Source organism: Phallusia mammillata, chromosome 3 (genome assembly GCF_965637545.1).
Source record: "Phallusia mammillata chromosome 3, kaPhaMamm4.hap1.1, whole genome shotgun sequence".
NCBI lineage: Eukaryota > Metazoa > Chordata > Ascidiacea > Phlebobranchia > Ascidiidae > Phallusia > Phallusia mammillata.
In genome coordinates, this window is record NC_137254.1 from 17214701 (window position 1) to 17231905 (window position 17205).

The window sequence follows — 17205 nt, forward strand, 5'->3', positions numbered from 1 at the left end:
TGCTTTATTTATAAACTGCACATCAAACATAATTTCCACGTTGTGAATGTGTGTGCTGAATTCTGCGAAGTCTTTTATGTGTTTCACTGTTTTGTTGGTTTGTTTCGTTCTCATTCATGAATGAAAAATAATTTCCATTTTCTGAATGCGATGTGCCGAGTTCTGTGAGGCCTTCACAAAATATAAAGCTTTTATTTTGCTACAAAGATGTCCATTATTCCTGCGGATATAAAGCAAAACGTAGGACAAGTTATTTCGTATGTGCGCATAGCCCGTGTGGTGACTTTTCCAAGTGCCAGTGTGGTAACTAATTGCTACCACCCTGTTAGGTGACCTTAAAGCATGATAAACGTTAATATTTTGGAATATTTGGATGCAGTGAAGCCTTTGCTACATAAAGATTTTATTTTTGGAACGAAGATGTCCATTATTCAAGTTTGTAGAGCTCTTCTGCCAAATATAATTTTTATTCCGACGTTTCGACGTCCTATACAGATCGTCTTCATCAGGGTAAATAACACTGAATGCGACTAGTACAGTGCACGATAAACAAAGGAAAAAAGAATGGAACGCAAGCACGTTACAACGCAACGAAAACACCACGCGATAATGAATGATTGGGCCTCTAATCTTTAAGCAGGTGCCTGTAGCACGCTGAAAGCATCACGTCTGTTTTGATGTTCATTGTGTTGCCCCGTTGGTGAATATTCCATGACTCAAGAAATAGTCTTTTCCTGTAGTCAGGCTCCCGGGCCACAACAGAAGCCGCATTGAAATCAATACGGTGGCCTTGTGAAACCGCGTGATTGGAGAGGGCCGACTTCTTCGCGTCGCTGTTGGCAACATCCCGTTGATGTTCTTTTCGGCGGGTGTTGAGTGACCTTCCAGTCTCCCCGATATATATTAACGGACACTCGGCGCAGGGAATAGAATATACAACACCACGTTGTTCAAAGGTGTTGATTGGATCTTTCGGGTGGCTCAGTAGCTTGCGGAGAGTATTGGCAGGTTGGACGCCAACCGCTACGCCGAACTCACGCAACATACGCCGCAGAATATTCGTCAGTTTCGGTATGTACGGAAGTGTCACAAAACCCTCTTTTTTGGATGAGTCACCTGTTTGGGACAAGTTGCTCGATCACGGAGAATCCAATTGGGGTAGCCATTATATTTCAAGGCTTTGCGAACGTTTGCCAGTTCCGCCTAGCAGTCGTCGCTATGTGTGCACAAGCGTCGTGCCCGATCTTTTAGGGAACGATCCACCCCTTTTTTCTGGTATGTGGGGTGATGAGATCGAAAATTGAGATACCTGTCGGTACTCGTTGGCTTGTGGTACACTTTCGAGTACAAGACACCGTCATCGGTTCTTGTGACCTGAACATCTAAAAATGGAAGACAGTTTACCGATTGGAGTTCCATAGTAAACCGAATGCCTGGTTGCGCCTCGTTGAGATGCCGTAGAAACGCCTCAACCTTGTTCTTATCAATGACACAAAAAAATGTCGTCAACATATTCCCGCCAGAATCTTGGTGGGTAGGCCAATGTTGATAAGGCTTTTTCCTCCAGCGCTTCCATTGTCATGTTCGAGACAACCACAGAGACTGGGGAACCCATCGCTGTGCCTTGAACCTTCTGGTAAAAGCTTCCCCTGAATGTTAAAAAGGATTGCTCCAAGCAAATCCGCAAACCGTCCACAATATCCAACGGGGGCCATGGTGTTCTGTCTTTAAGTCTATAGTCGTTTATAATCCTGGATGACGCGATGTTCTTTGCCAATTCCACAGGAACACTTGTAAAAAGTGACACGACGTCATGCGACACCATTACCTTTTCGTTGGACAGGGGCGGCAACTGTGCTATCTCTTGAACAAACTTGGACGAGTTCGAAACGGTCCATTCTGTATTGCCCACGAGCGGATAAATAACTTTCGCTAGGTACTTCGCAAGGTTGTATGTTGGAGTACCAACAAACGAAACAATTGGTCGCAGAGGGATGCCTTCCTTGTGGATTTTTGGTAAGCCGTAGATGCGCGGGGCGGAGCCGTCCGTGCTATGCAGTTGATGGCATGCGGCTTCAGAAATGCATTGCCTCTCTGTGTGCAATTTCCCCAGAAACTTATTAAGGACGCGTTCCGACTTACGTGTTGGATCACGCTTTAAACGCTTGTAAGTCGAAGTATCCAGTAATAAGTCAGACATTTCCTTGTCGTAATCTGGGCGGTTCATGATGACAGTACAGTTACCTTTGTCTGCGGGTAAGATCGAGATGTCTTCATTTGACCTCAAACTTCGGATCGCTTGGTGCTCGGTGTTACTGAGGTTGCTTTGTTCCATTCTGTGAGTGCGAAGGCAGTTTGCAAGTTTGCCTTAAATGATTGTTTTGATGTGCGCGGGTTGCTGCAAAATTCCTTTCTCGACTGCAGCAATAATTTGTTCTTTCGGTACCTCCCGTGGTGCGGTGGCAAAATTAAGACCTAGTTGCAAAACTTTGGTTTCATCAACCGTCGGTTGGTAATCAGACAGATTCATGACCCAGTTATGCATCTTCTGTCTTCCCACTGCAGGTCTTCGTCTGTCGCACATGGAACTCGGCCATGTTAAACGCCTTTTACAATCAATCATCGCACGATTGTAACGTGTATTAACTCCTACGTTGGTATGGTCTAAAAGCCGCTCCAACTGGTCTTGCGTCGGAGCTGCACGTAGCGAAGCTAACACTTCATCAGAACGAGCCTTGCATTGCGTTATTCTTTGGTGAGACTGTTGAGTGCGTAACTTTACAAACGCAAATCCACACTTTCTCATGATTTTCCTTCCACCTGGAGAATTGTCAGGCGATTTAAAGTGCAAAGAGCGCGGCAAGATATTTTCCTTGATACACCCGTGGTTGAAATGCAGGTGTACCATGTGCCTCGCAATCGAGTGTCTCATGTCAACGTACTTCCGGATGGTGGAAAGCACGTCGGGTTCATACAGACCTTTCAATTCCATATATAAGCTATTGCTGCCAGGCATAATATCAAGTTTGTAGAGCTCTTCTGGCAAATGTAATTTTTATTCCGACGTTTCGACGTCCTATACAGGTCGTCTTCATCAGGGTAAATAACACTGAATGCGACTAGTACAGTGCACGATAAGCAAAGGAAAAAAGAATGGAACGCAAGCACGTTACAACGCAACGAAAACACCACGCGATAACGAATGATTGGGCCTCTAATCTTTAAGCAGGTGCCTGGAGCACGCTGAAAGCATCACGTCTGTTTTGATGTTCATTGTGTTGCCCCGTTGGTGAATATTCCATGACTCAATGAATAGTCTTTTCCTGTAGTCAGGCTCCCGGGCCACAACAGAAGCCGCATTGAAATCAATACGGTGGCCTTGTGAAACCGCGTGATTGGAGAGGGCCGACTTCTTCGCGTCGCTGTTGGCAACATCCCGTTGATGTTCTTTTCGGCGGGTGTTGAGTGACCTTCCAGTCTCCCCGATATATATTAACGGACACTCGGCGCAGGGAATAGAATATACAACACCACGTTGTTCAAAGGTGTTGATTGGATCTTTCGGGTGACTCAGTAGCTTGCGGAGAGTATTGGCAGGTTGGACGCCAACCGCTACGCCGAAGTCACGCAACAGACTGGAAGGCATCTAATCTTACCAGCATCTAATTGTTTCGGACTATTTTCGGACACAACAAAATTTTAACGGTCATGGATGGGGTTAGGCAGCGATTGGAAGCATGGGATTGTCTGTCAATATCGCAAAAACAGTGATGGCATCCCATAACATATGACGATTGGGTCAAACATAAAAATGTAGTGAGTAAACGCTGCAAAGTTCACGTTTTGTGTTGCAAAATCGCTGGTAGTTCAATTGGAATTTAAAATCACCTAATGTCCCAGCTTTACATCACCCACTGTTTTAACTTTGCTAGGGTGCCTGTTTTTGCAGTTGTTTTCGGTTAACAAACGTTATATATTAGTACACTAGGGAGTCTATGTCAGTCCTCTACCATCAACAAATCAAATTACCACAGCATGCTTAAAACATAGTACTTCTACCAGAGTCCTCTAATAGGAGTCATCCAACACCATTGTGACGTCAAATTTGTCACGCTTGAGTGCGGCGATACGCTAGGACAATTTTTCTTAAAAGCCTTATAGCAGCGCGTATAAAAAGCAGCGTCTGCAGCTAGAGTATGCGAATTTGTACAATTTTGTGGATTTAGATATATGTATGCATGCATAATGCGTATACTTATCAAAAAAAATCTGAAAGAATAGTCTCCTGGGTCAGGAAAAGTTTGTGATAAATGTCAGACTATTTATTTTCCGTGCACATCAATAAGTTATACATTTTCGTAGGACTTAATATTTGCAGTAAGCATGCCACCAACACACTGTGCAGTTCCTGGCTGTAACTATTCAAAGAGGGCTGCAAAAAAATGTGGAAAAAGGACACTGTTCACTGTAAGAAGAGTAGATTTGGCCAAGACAGAAGAGAAGAAACACAGAGAAAATTTAACAAATTTTCTATTGTCAATGCGAGACGTTAGATTGGGCGATCAAATCAAAGGAATGCTTCACAGGGAATCGTAAGTGTTTTTATGATTTGTTGTGAATACTTTTATCTTCCCACTTTTTTATTTCTTGTCTTGCCCATTTTTCTGCAACACACTTATGTAGCTTAACACTTATGTACTTTTTAAACTTTGCAGATCATTTTATTTAATTCCATCTGCTTTATTGTGAACTTGTATGAGCATTAATAAATTTGAATTGTTTTTATCAGGGCTGCTATTTGTGAGCACCATTTCAATAGTTGTGACATACTGAAAAGAGGTTCCCGAACGGTTCTAAAAATAGCTGCAAAGCCGTGCAGAAATTTGCCCAAAACAAAAAGGAATATTGTGAGTGCGAGAAAATCACCAACACCCAGGCAGCCACTTATTTTTCGGCACCACAAAAGTTTGGAAGATTTGTTAGTTGCAGCAAACAAACTTTCAGAAAGTATGAAAGGTATGGTTTAAAATAATGAGCCCCATCTTAGAGGCAAGGTTACTCAAGGCTTTTTCTTTAGCAAAATGGATATATTGCATGCATAAGGAAAAAAATTATTTTGAATACAAAGTGGAAGGTGTAGTTATTCCAAAGTTTAGGTGAGAATTTAGTCATGTTCATATTGATATCAGGTGTTAAACAAATGAACTCTAGGGTTGGCATCAATAGAGATATGTGGCATCAATAGAGACATTTTCAATCAGTGGCTGGGATATTTCACCAGACCAAGTAGGTAATTTCACCACCAGCACAATACATTCAATTTTATGTGAGTATCTTAATAGTTTATTTTACCACAATGTATTGCATAAATAATGAGGTGTTTTTAGGTTTTGTGGAGGAATTAAAAGTATGTGAAGGTGTGGATCAATTAGATTCCGCAAATGTTCATCCCCATCTTAAGTGGAAAGGAAATAAACTTATTTGTGAAAATGTTTATCGGTCTCATAACTGCACCATTATTGGTAGATATTTTATGTCATGAGACTCATGACCATTTTGTGATGTTTATGTATGTATTTTTATTGCAGTACATTCTCCAGATTTAAGTATATGCAGTAATTGTGAGTTACATAGATTGAAATTAATTGACAAAATCAACAATTTCATTGAAATGTCAGAAAATGATATTGCATCTCCAAAGGTAGGTAATTTTGTGTGCATACATTTTATATTACTTGCTCAAATAACATTTCTTTACCAGGAAAGGAACAATCCAACAGCATTGAATTCATGGCTGAAGCTATTCATGGACAATCAAACCATGAATGCTGGATTGCCAAATAATCTTCATCGGTTTCACCCTGACATCATACGATGGTGTATTGAGCTGTACAGCCGATCTCCTTCTGCATATCAACATTTGCGCTCAAGTAAAGTGTTGATACTTCCTTCTGCTACTACATTAGGCTCTTATAGGTATGTCATTTAGTACCACCTGATTTATTTGATTTGTAACTATTAAAATAATTGTAGGCTTTTGTGTTTCAGAAATTGTATTACACCAAAACCTGGCATAAACCCATTGGCTATATGCGAAATTGAGAGAGTTACAACTCACAAAAAAGATCTTCCTGCATTTATAACTTTGGGTGAGATGAAAAGTCAGTTGGGTGCCAGATATTTATCACACTACCCGTGTATTTGATAATAATTAAGTTTATTTTTATAAAGTCAAAGAAAACTTGGTTATTCATAAAGGAAGGCTTCTTGGTTTTGTAGATTATGGTAACACCAAAATTCCTACATTGGCTACTCATATATACGTAGGCTAATTTTTCTGAAATGGAAAAACTAAGAAAATCGGAAACAAACACTGCCAATAAAAAATTGGATGTTTTATTGAGTGAATTCAGAATATACAAAGAAACAAACGAGGAAAAACTTTCCGAAATTCTAAAAGAACTGAATGGAATAAAAGAAAGCCAAACATTTTTTGAACACAAGTATGAAGAAATGAAAGCAAAGATGGACGAAAATGAGAAAGTTGTACAGGAGGTTTTGGAAGAGAACAAAAAGTTACGGGAAAATGTAAAAAAGCTGACTGAAACAACAAAAGAAACAGAACAGGGTTTGAATGACCTAGAACAGTACTCCAGAAGAGAATGTCTGGAATTTAAAGGATTGCCTCAGGAAAAGGACGAGAGCACTGATGATCTTGTTATAGCTGTGTGCAAAAAAAGTGGAGTTAATATTAAAAAACAAGATATAAGTATTTCACACAGACTGCAGAAAGTAGGAAACAATAGGCCCACAATCATTGCAAAATTTTTGACCAGAAGAGTTACTAATGAAATTTATGATAATCGACGAAAACTGCACCAGGAAAACAGAAAAACAAAATCTGTGGAGGCAAAACTGTATATAAATGAAAGTTTAACTGCAACAAACCGAAAATTATTTGTACAATGTTTGGAATTTAAAAAGGAAAACAACTTTAAATACATCTGGACAAGAAATGGAAAAACATTTCTCAGAAAAGATGACGGAGAAAAAGTTCACAGAATAAACAACCAAAAGGAATTGGACTCCATGAAACGTATGTAACTACATCAACTTGTATTTTGTTTGTTATGTTTTATATATGTCTAAGATGCATGACCCTCATGGAAATTTAAATTCAGCAAAAGTATTTAATATGCAACATTTTTCTGAAGTCACTGAAACCACTAACAACAATGACCTGATTTTGACCCATCTAAATGTTAGAAGCCTGGCACACAACTTACCCATTTTAGAGGAGTTTATTCATTCTTGTTCTAAACCACCCCACATAATCTGCATATCTGAAACAAGGCTAAATCAAAATACTGCTACAAACATTTCTCTAGATGGATATAACTTTGTTAGAAAAGATTCCGTAACCAAAGCAGGTGGGGTTGGGATATATATAAGCAAAATATTTTCATTCAACATGCTTTACACCTACAACCTTGAACTACCAAAGTGTGAAAACATTTGGATACAACTGCAGCTTCACCAAAACAAATCCATAGTCATTGGGGTTGTTTATAGACATCCCAGCTATGATATCACTTCATTTGCAGTTGAATTCGAAAAATGTTTGTTTAGTCTTAGTAAGAAAAATGTACCATATTATATAACTGGAGATTTCAACATTAACCTAATTGATACATGCAGCAATGTAAATAATTACATACATATGACTGAAAGCCTCAATTGCAAGTCTTTAATAACAATACCTTCACGTTTCATGAAATTCTCAAAATCTTCAGCACTTGACCATATATACACCAATGATAACTCCAACATAGTTTATCCAGGTTTAATCCAATTTGACATTTCTGATCACCTTCCGACATTTGTAATAATAAAGAAACTACATCCAACAAAAACTACTGGCAAACACATGATTAGAGACGTAAGAAAGTTGGACATTGAAAAATATTTTGCAGATATTGATGGTATTACAAATAGTTTAAGAAGCTACGATGACATTCATAATAAATTTCACATGGTTATACTAAAATTGCAAAGTATCATAAATCAACATGCTCCTCGTACAATTCTTTATAATCAAAAAAGAGTTCACAAACCTTGGATGAGCAAAGGCATCCTTACAGCAATAAGGAAAAAGAACAAAATGTACAGGAAGTGCATTAACAACAATGAGATCACAGCAACATACCTACAATACACAAAACAATTAAAAAAAATAATTAGAACAGCAAAATCAAATTACCATAAAAGTCTCTTTTTAAATAACACAACACCTCGTAAAACATGGAAGGCTATTAATCAAATCATTTGCAACAAATCACATGATCAACACAATCCAATAGTTCACCTGGCAGATGCACAAACACCTCTAACAAATTCAACAGATATAGCTAATAAATTTAATTCATACTTTTCAAATGTTGGCAAAGATATGGCATCAAAGATCATACCTACCACAACCTCGCCACTCAGCTATCTTACAAACTCCAATAAAAGTTCATTTGTTTTCTTTGACATTGAAGATAATGAGGTGTTCAACACCATTATTAGCCTCAATGCAAAAAAGGCACCAGGACCATATGACTTACCTCCGAAAATGGTTAAACTGGCTGCCCCCGCTCTCACACCATTGCTGTGTAGACTGTTCAATGAGTGCATTGCGTCTAGCACCTATCACAACTGCCTGAAATTAGCAAAAGTTATTCCTCTCTTGAAGGGTGGAAATGCTGATGATGTATGCAACTATAGGCCAATCTCCTTACTATCTGTAGTTTCAAAAATATTTGAAAAAATTTTGTACAACAGGATGATATCATATTTAGACAAATACAACATACTCACGAAATTTCAAAATGGTTTTCGCACACTGCATTCCACAAACTTGACCATTACTGAAATCCATGAATCAATTGTTACAGCCCTTGACAATCATTTTCATATATGTACAATTTTCCTTGACCTCGCAAAAGCTTTTGACACAATTGATCACACCATCCTTCAAAAACTAGAATTTTATGGATTTCGGGGCAGCACACTTGAATTTTTCAAAAGTTACCTGGCTGATAGAAAACAATACACTTCTTAATTACGGGAAAACAAAGTACATGATTTTTTCAAACAGCATCTCACACCTCACAAAAGGACAAGCATTCCAGTTACAAGTCAATAATCAGATAATAGATGAAACCACAACAATCAAGTATCTCGGAATAATTATAGACAATAAACTATCCTGGCATAGCCATATCAAATACATTTGTGCCAAATTAGCAAAAGCCATTGGAATAATAGGAAAATTGCGTTACTACGTCCCAAAGAACATCTTAAAAACAGTGTACCATTCTTTAGTTCATCCAATTTTATTGTATGGCCTTCTTTCCTGGGGGTTTGCAAATAAGACGCATCTGCAGCCAATAGTAATTCTTCAAAACCGGGTGTTAAAATATATTACAAACAGTCCTTTTCGTACATCAACCGATAAACTATACAAACAAACATTCTAAAGATACGTGAAATGCACCAGTTAGAATTAATTAAGTTCGTTTCCTTGTTTAAAAACAATTTGTTACCTGCAACATTTAATGGTTATTTTCAACCAAACGTCAAACGTACATGACCATGAAACAAGGCGCTCTAACAGAATGCAGTACCACTTTCCACGTGTGTTATCAACACGTGCCCAACAAACGCTAAAATACGCGTGCATTAAGGCTTGGGACCATATACCTGATCATATAAAACAACTCAGCCTGCCACAATTTAAGCGTGCTGTCAAAACGTTCCTTCTGCAAGAATACACATAAAGTTCAAACCCTGTCTTGTTTTTGTTTGTTGTCGCAGTACCACGTGCTTCTTTGCAAACATCCCCTCACGACCAACTCGGTAATTGATTGCCAAAATAAGCGTCGATTGCCTCAGTGAATAATTTTCCTGAAGCGTGTCATTGTTACTATTTTCACACCGTTTCATTATAAAACACTGTTTACATCTGTTTCATAGAAATAATGTAATGATCTATTCATAACATATTTGTTTACCTGTCTTTGTTTTATTATTTACTACAACACTTTCACAACATACATGCATGTTTATTTTTTGTTGTTGTTCAATATAGCTTATCAGTTGTCTTGCAACCCTTGAATTGTTCAGGGTCAGCTCCTGTATAACCACTTGTGGTTCAAGCTGATCCTACGTAGTGTCATCACGTAAATAATTGAATTGAATATACTTGGTATGCATTTTTCTGTTCATTTATAATTTGTTCATAATTTTAATTTATTTTTAAATAATAATCTTTTGAACAGTGCTTTATTTGCGAACAATTAAACGGGAGATATCACTGCCATTATCATGGTATCCGACCATGATGACTCCTGCATATCAACTTGCTTTGAAATTCTGGATGGCATTGAAAGAATGTGAACGATGCTTTAGTGGCTGATGGGCTCTCAACTAATCGTCAACTTTTTAAAATTTTAAGTGGTTCCCAGAATCTTACAGAGTCCAAAAATCTTTGTGCACCAAACCCGTACTCTCCTGAAAAGCCAATATACTTGTTATCTGACCCATCACATTTATTGAAGGTAATGCATTTATATCTTGGTTGTTAATATTGAATTTGAAAACAAAATATTGTTTCATGTTTGCAGACAGTTCGAAACTCCTTATACAGCTCCAAGCCTGGAGGAACCAAATACATGAATATGTTAGGGGATGATGTTTTATGGACTCATATTTTACAAGTTTATAAGCAAGACAGGGAATCAGCATTTTTGTCACAAACAAGGTTAACTGATGCACATGTTAAACTAAACCCATACAGCAAGGTCAGACAGGTCCCATTTGTAGCTTAAAACAAAGCATGTACAATACATTTGTGTAGTAACACATTTATTTGCAGATGAAAGTTGGTTTGGCAAAGGATGTCCTTAGCTGGAAAGTTGTGCGATGCCTGTCAACAATTGAAGGAGCTAATGGCACATCTAAGTTTGTTCTGCTCTTTTCAAAGTTTGTGCTAATCAGTGTGAGCACACTGCTAATATGAGCACATTGACAATCACATTTATTTTTGCTAGATGGTTTGATATTGTCAATTGTGGAACAAAAAATCCAATTCGGAATGTTGGTGATAAAAGGTTGCAGTGGCTGAGAGATGAGTTTATTGCCACCCTCAAAGCATGGAAGGTATATTGGTCAATCAAATTGTATTTGCTCATTTCTAACAATTTAAAAATTTAACAGATGGATGTCGAAAAAAAACATATTGGTGAAAATAAGCGGTTACTTGCTCGCCCTACTTTGGATGGACTGATTTTCACTACTTCTAATATGATAGCTTTGGCCAATGACTTGTTGAATGACAAAATATTGCAATATATATGTCTCCAATCTTTTACACAAGACATTTTAGAGGCATTTTTTGGCAATCTTGTGAGTATCCGTAATGATTTAACATCAATATAGCCACACCATTTAGTCTGAAACACAGTAAACAATTTTAATTGCATTTTTTTATGTATAGCTGCAGCTTGGAATTAGGGCACAAAATCCTGATATTTCACAAGTGGCATATGGCATTCAACATATCACTCAGAGAAAAATAATTAAAAAGTTGAAAGGGGGAAACACAACAGCAAGTGGAACTAACAATGCGTGGACATCAGTGTGTGACGAACCACTACAGAAGCGGGGAAAAATATAATATACAGGGGTATCAAACAATCAATACAGCTGTAAAATTTAAAATTATTCACATTTTTTTAGATCTCCACGCAACCCTGAAGATTGTTTGTTTGATTTTGTGAAGATTTGTAAAAACATTTTTTTTGCAAATGCATGCGAAAGTACACGTATAAACAATTTTACAATGTATGTTAGTACAGTTTCTACAACAGTTTCATCTTTGCAGATTTCAGTTAGTTGATCTTTAAGATTTAAAAATGTAGGATCGTCATAACTTGAATTAAGTACATAACTAAAATCAATAACAGTTGTCCTTGCTACCTTCTTTTGTTAAATTGAGATATATTTTTTGAAGCAAGTATAGTAATAACTCCGAAGGACATTTTAAAGAACTTGAGCCAGGTACAAATTCCATCAATGCTATTAAGGTTCCTTGGGGAGAGTCACGACATAATAGTTCAACAATATTTTTATGATTGTTGAATTTTGTAAGTGCCTTTTTTACAACAAAACCACCCAGATATTCAATAGTTTCATTTTCGAGAGCATTGATACTACCTATTGAACAAACTTGCTCTTTAGTAGGAGGTTCTATGATGGTATTAATAATTTGCAACACATATTCAGATGCAGTAGCCATATCAGTATCTTTAAAAAACGTTTTCGATTGACAACAAACTTTTGTGTATTGTGTTACAAGCCAATTGGGATTCTTATTTTTCTGATAAGTTTGAATTAAATGTGTAACATACTGTTCGCCCTCTGTGGTGAGCAACACGTTCTGTGGCAAAACCTTAGAAACGGTGATGTTGCTCGTGCTGCTCTGTGCTAAGGAAGGTGGCAATTCAAGGTCGTCATCGAATGACCTACGGTGAGCTAACCATTTACTACCTACGGTAAGCTAACCATTTACTTTTCCACCACCACATAACCCAGTGGTTGAATTTAGGCTGTTTTCTCTCGCTTAGCGGTCTTCTTAGGATTTCAAAAGCGAAGTTGAGCAGGACATTCGCTACAATCGTGGAACTGGTACACGGTGTTAGTCTTCCGACAGAACTCGTCAACTGGAAGATTACGCTGCCTGCAAACTAACCTCACCCTGATTAAATTGATTCTGAATAAAAACACCGTCGCGCTTAGCCGCCAGTCCTACCAAGACCTTGCCATGTGCCAGAATTGCATGGAAGCATCTGTGTCGAACAAGTGGGTCAATGACACGATGAAATTCGACATTGGCATCGCTTCAGAAATCGCTGCTAAATACAAACCGTTTGCATCAAAGCCTACAACAGACTTGCATAAGTTGCCGCCTTGGCCATAGAGCATGAAAACGCAATCAAAGGGCCTTCAACAATATTATCCAGAATCAGGTGGTGAAGTGATTGAGGGGCGGTGCCTGAACAAGGAAAAATGAAACCTGGGACTGCGCTTTCATTAGGTAACGCAGCGTGATCCCCAGGCTGAAATTGGGGGGAGGTTTGTTTCATTAAGTTTCGCCAGGTTGTCCGTATATTAATAGGAAAAAAACTTTTGCGTGGAACTGTCAAAACCTTTTACAAATGTGACATAAGAATTATTCGGGCCCAGATACTTACACATGTCAAAAAATCTAAAACAGGGGTTTGAATGCACATGAAGTTCTTATTCCTTTCAAAGATAAAGGTAATTTCCCACATATTCACTAAAGCCGGCGAGATAAACCATCGTTTGGTCATGTTGTCGTACTTCTCACAACTGAAACTGATTACAGAAAGGACTAACAGGAATTGTTTAAGGTCACGCTTTAGTACGGCGATTCGGTGCTTGGCAACGTCATCACACTATTCACGTTGATATGCTTGCTCTGAGAGCACATCAAGTCTCTTAACAATGGAGGCGTCATAGTTGCAGTGGCAGCAGTTTGAATGTACAGAAAAAATTTTCAATCGCAGTGCGTGGGTCACCCGTCGTAACAAAACACTTAAGGGATGTAAAACCTGGGATGTTAGAGCAAACAGAGACGCTTAAAGGAAGGTGCTCTGCTCTCCAGCTGTTTTTTCGTGTTTGGGTGGAGATTCTTATCATTGAAATAAGACTCAAATTCGTATGTTGCGCGAAATGGATAAAACCTCAAGAAATTCGGGACGATTTGTTATAAGGCTGAAATAATTTTTGTGCAAATTAAGATTAAAAGTTCGGTCAGGCTCCGCACAAGCACCAGCAAGTCGAGAACATTACAATTATTGTCCGTAGGATAAAGCCAAACCTTGCGTTGATTTTAACTGCTCCTGGCCACGCACCCAAAATATCGTCGGCTTATACTATTATGCGTCGTTGTTTATTGGCAGCCGGTAATTAAACGTATCCTTCACGCTACCAATGCGATGGTGGGAACGGATGTCATTCCACAGTGTCGCGATCAATCCATTTGGGGATGCAGGGTCGGGTCGGTGACGAGCAGTCGGCGGCGAACTCCAGCGGTGATTCGTCGTCCCAGACCGATATGACGGAGATTAGAACCGAAAATAGCCTGTTGAAGGAATATCTGAACTATTGGAGGAGAACCGCAATGTACCTATGTAATGGTGGTCTTTGTCATCAATCGTCACACTAAAGAAAACAAACAATTTTGTTAAGAAAACTTACATGTTTCCACACACATCGCATATATAGCCATAAGTCTGTTCATACTTTCTAAGCAGGGCAGCGAAATCTTTAAGTCCGTCATCATTTTCTGGCGACAGCGCGACTTGCTCATATATACACAATACAAATATTCCCATTCACATTCGACTGAATTTAACTCCAGTCGCTGGTCTGAAAATAACAAACAAACAGATACAGACTAACATAATATTGAAATGTGAAAAAAGCACAACAAGGGGATTGATAATAGTGATGTATTTCTTCAAATTAAAAGGAGAAATTTAACACATATACAACAAAGAAATAGTAACTTACCGCAGAACGGTTCCCCAACTCCAGTTCCTGGTAAAACAAAAGAAATTCTACACGTTTTCAACAAACTGGAAATTAGTAACTCCCTCATTCTGGTCTGAAAATACAAAAACAAAATGAATAAATACTAAAATTTGTTTTTCAAACATACCAAGCGATTCTGCTACCGTGAATATCTCCACGTCAAATTTTGCGCGACACAAACTCGTTTACCGCTTCCTAAATTTAATGATTCTGTGGCTTCTGCCATAATGGCAAGATTGTTGAGGCGTTTCTGCGTTTGCTTGAACGAACTTAAGTCTTGAGACGACGAAGTACGCTGAATGATCGCGCCATGGAATTAAGGTTTACTCAACAACAACATCACTTCCTGGAGTATAAATAGATTTAAAATGTCTAAGCAGATCTAAGATGAGCCGTATCTTCCTTAGTTTCTGTCGTATTTCCTCATTGTTGGGAGAATGGAAGCAGTTATTCAAACCGATTGCGGCTCATTTTCCAAGAAATGTGGTTTCATAATAAGATCGTCTCCCCTCTATCCAATCCACAAAAGCATACCCAAGAATGTTCCCATTTTTTGTATTTTTCGACAATCAGGCGACAGTACGAAAACTGAAAATTGCGCTTTGATGTGTCGTTATGCAACAATGTTTCATTTATTTTCTTTATTTCGGAACCTATTTTGCGTGGCTACATTTACGAGTTAGTTTATATTCATTATTTCTTCGTTGACAAAACATTTAAAAGTATCTATGGCAGTTAAATTGTTTGACTGCAAAATAGATGACTAATATTTGTTATTTAAATTCAATACTATGCAAAGAAAAACATTTGGCCTCATGTTTTCGTTTTTGTAATCTGAGCAAGATTATTTATTGTAAAAATTAAACTGGCAAGACTGATTTCTATGTTTGAAGTGTCACGTGACGTAGTTGTAGCATTAATTTGTTACTTTAACTTTATTTACTTCCTGGTTTATATTGTCATTAAAAACTCTTACCGGCGTTTCGAGGTGTTTGATTTTCTCATAAAACTTTCAAACCAGTCGCAAAAATCCCGCATTTCCCTCTGGTGTCTCAAAACTTGTTGTAACTCAGATTAAGTTCTGAGTTACATATGCCCAAGATTTGATGATCGTTTGTCGCAAATATATTAAGGACAAATCGGAGTCAGTCAGCAGATTGTAAACAAGTTTTGCACGACCAAGAATAACAGCAAAAAAAAACATGAATAGACTTTTTTTACTTTTAAGAGTCAACAACGCAAGGTAGTTGTTGTAAAACTGTGAAACTGCCACACGATGCCAAAATGGGCCTCATTGGTTAACTAGGTTTGTGTACCTTGGGCAACCCATACATGGCGGGAGTGATGGCTGAGGTGGGATGTATCCTGTTGTTGGTCTGTGTCCTCCAAAACCTTGACTTTCTTCAGATATTGGAGACAATTCTGAAACCTACACAGGTGGTGAACGTTATCGTCTTTTTGGCAGGGGGTAAACTTGCCCCGGTCTGAAAGTAACGCAAGCATTTGTTATAGACAACTGCACACACCAACACAAGGTCAAGATCTAAGATGAAACATCTTGACAAACTGTCAAAATCAATGAAGCATCGCATAAGAAGTCTAGTGCACAACTTATACATACTAGAAGAATTTCTGCATACCACTAATGCAGAACCTCATAACAGAAACCAAATTGCGTGTGAATACTGTAACCAACATATCATTGAACGGATATAATTTTGTACACACTGACTCACCAACCAATGCAGGAGGTGCTGGAATGTATATAAAAAGCACTCTACAATACCAAGTTTCCACACATTACCATTTCGACATGCCTAGATGTGAAAACCTATGGATTAAGTTGCAGCTACTCCACACAAAAACTGCAGTTGTTGGAGTTATATACAGACATCCCGGACCCGATATTCCCATATTCTCCAAAATCTTTGAAAACTGTTTGTTTAATCTAAATCTTAATCTAATCATATTTAGGTCGCCAAACACGTTTGAGGGGGTCTCGAGGACTCTTTGATTTTATCTGTATCATAGCAACTTTGCTGTGACTGCTGTTCAGCATAGTAACACACACGACCGTTTGATTTAGAAGAAGCGCAAGAGGATTGGTGATAACGATAATAGCTTGTTTTGGCTTTTCTCAAAAAAAACGAAATAGTGAAATGGTTAGTGAAAATAAGCAGTGCCGGATTAAGGGTCTGCTGGCCTGTAGGCACATTTTATAAGTGGCCCGAAAATCAGGGTTGCCAACTAAAAAAATAGAATTATCAGTGTTGCCAAATCATTGTCACAAAGATCGTTGTTGGAACTATAACTCAGGGTAGCCTACCGTGCAAAACCTTGGTCATATGCCTAACTAAATTACAACTTTTTTTGCGATTTCAACACACAAAATAATTATTTTGAAAACATTACTAAATTTCTAATGATTTTAAAGTGGCCTGGATTTTTGACTTGCCTGTAGGCACGTGCCTACTTTGCTTAATGGTTAATCCGGCACTGAAAATAAGCCATAACCACAATTTTAAATATTTTCTGAATAGCAAT

The 17205-nt window shown here is 38.2% G+C and overlaps 2 protein-coding genes and 1 pseudogene across 2 annotated transcripts; 2 read left to right on the top strand and 1 right to left on the bottom strand.

Moving 5' to 3' along the window:
- Window positions 1-479: 479 nt before the first annotated feature.
- On the bottom strand, window positions 480-2351 carry LOC145218575 (uncharacterized; annotated as a pseudogene).
- Window positions 2352-5253: 2902 nt separating this feature from the next.
- LOC145219115 (uncharacterized) lies at window positions 5254-6314 on the top strand. Its single transcript, XM_080086497.1, has 5 exons — window positions 5254-5326; window positions 5388-5522; window positions 5589-5701; window positions 5762-5976; window positions 6049-6314. Exons 3-5 carry the CDS (start codon window positions 5672-5674, stop codon window positions 6203-6205), a joined length of 402 nt encoding a protein of 133 aa, XP_079942623.1. The 5' UTR covers window positions 5254-5326; window positions 5388-5522; window positions 5589-5671; the 3' UTR covers window positions 6206-6314.
- A 28-nt stretch (window positions 6315-6342) lies between these two features.
- LOC145219742 (uncharacterized) lies at window positions 6343-7104 on the top strand. The gene has a single exon (XM_080087062.1). The coding sequence runs from the start codon at window positions 6343-6345 to the stop codon at window positions 7102-7104; it is 762 nt and encodes a 253-aa protein (XP_079943188.1).
- Window positions 7105-17205: the final 10101 nt, after the last annotated feature.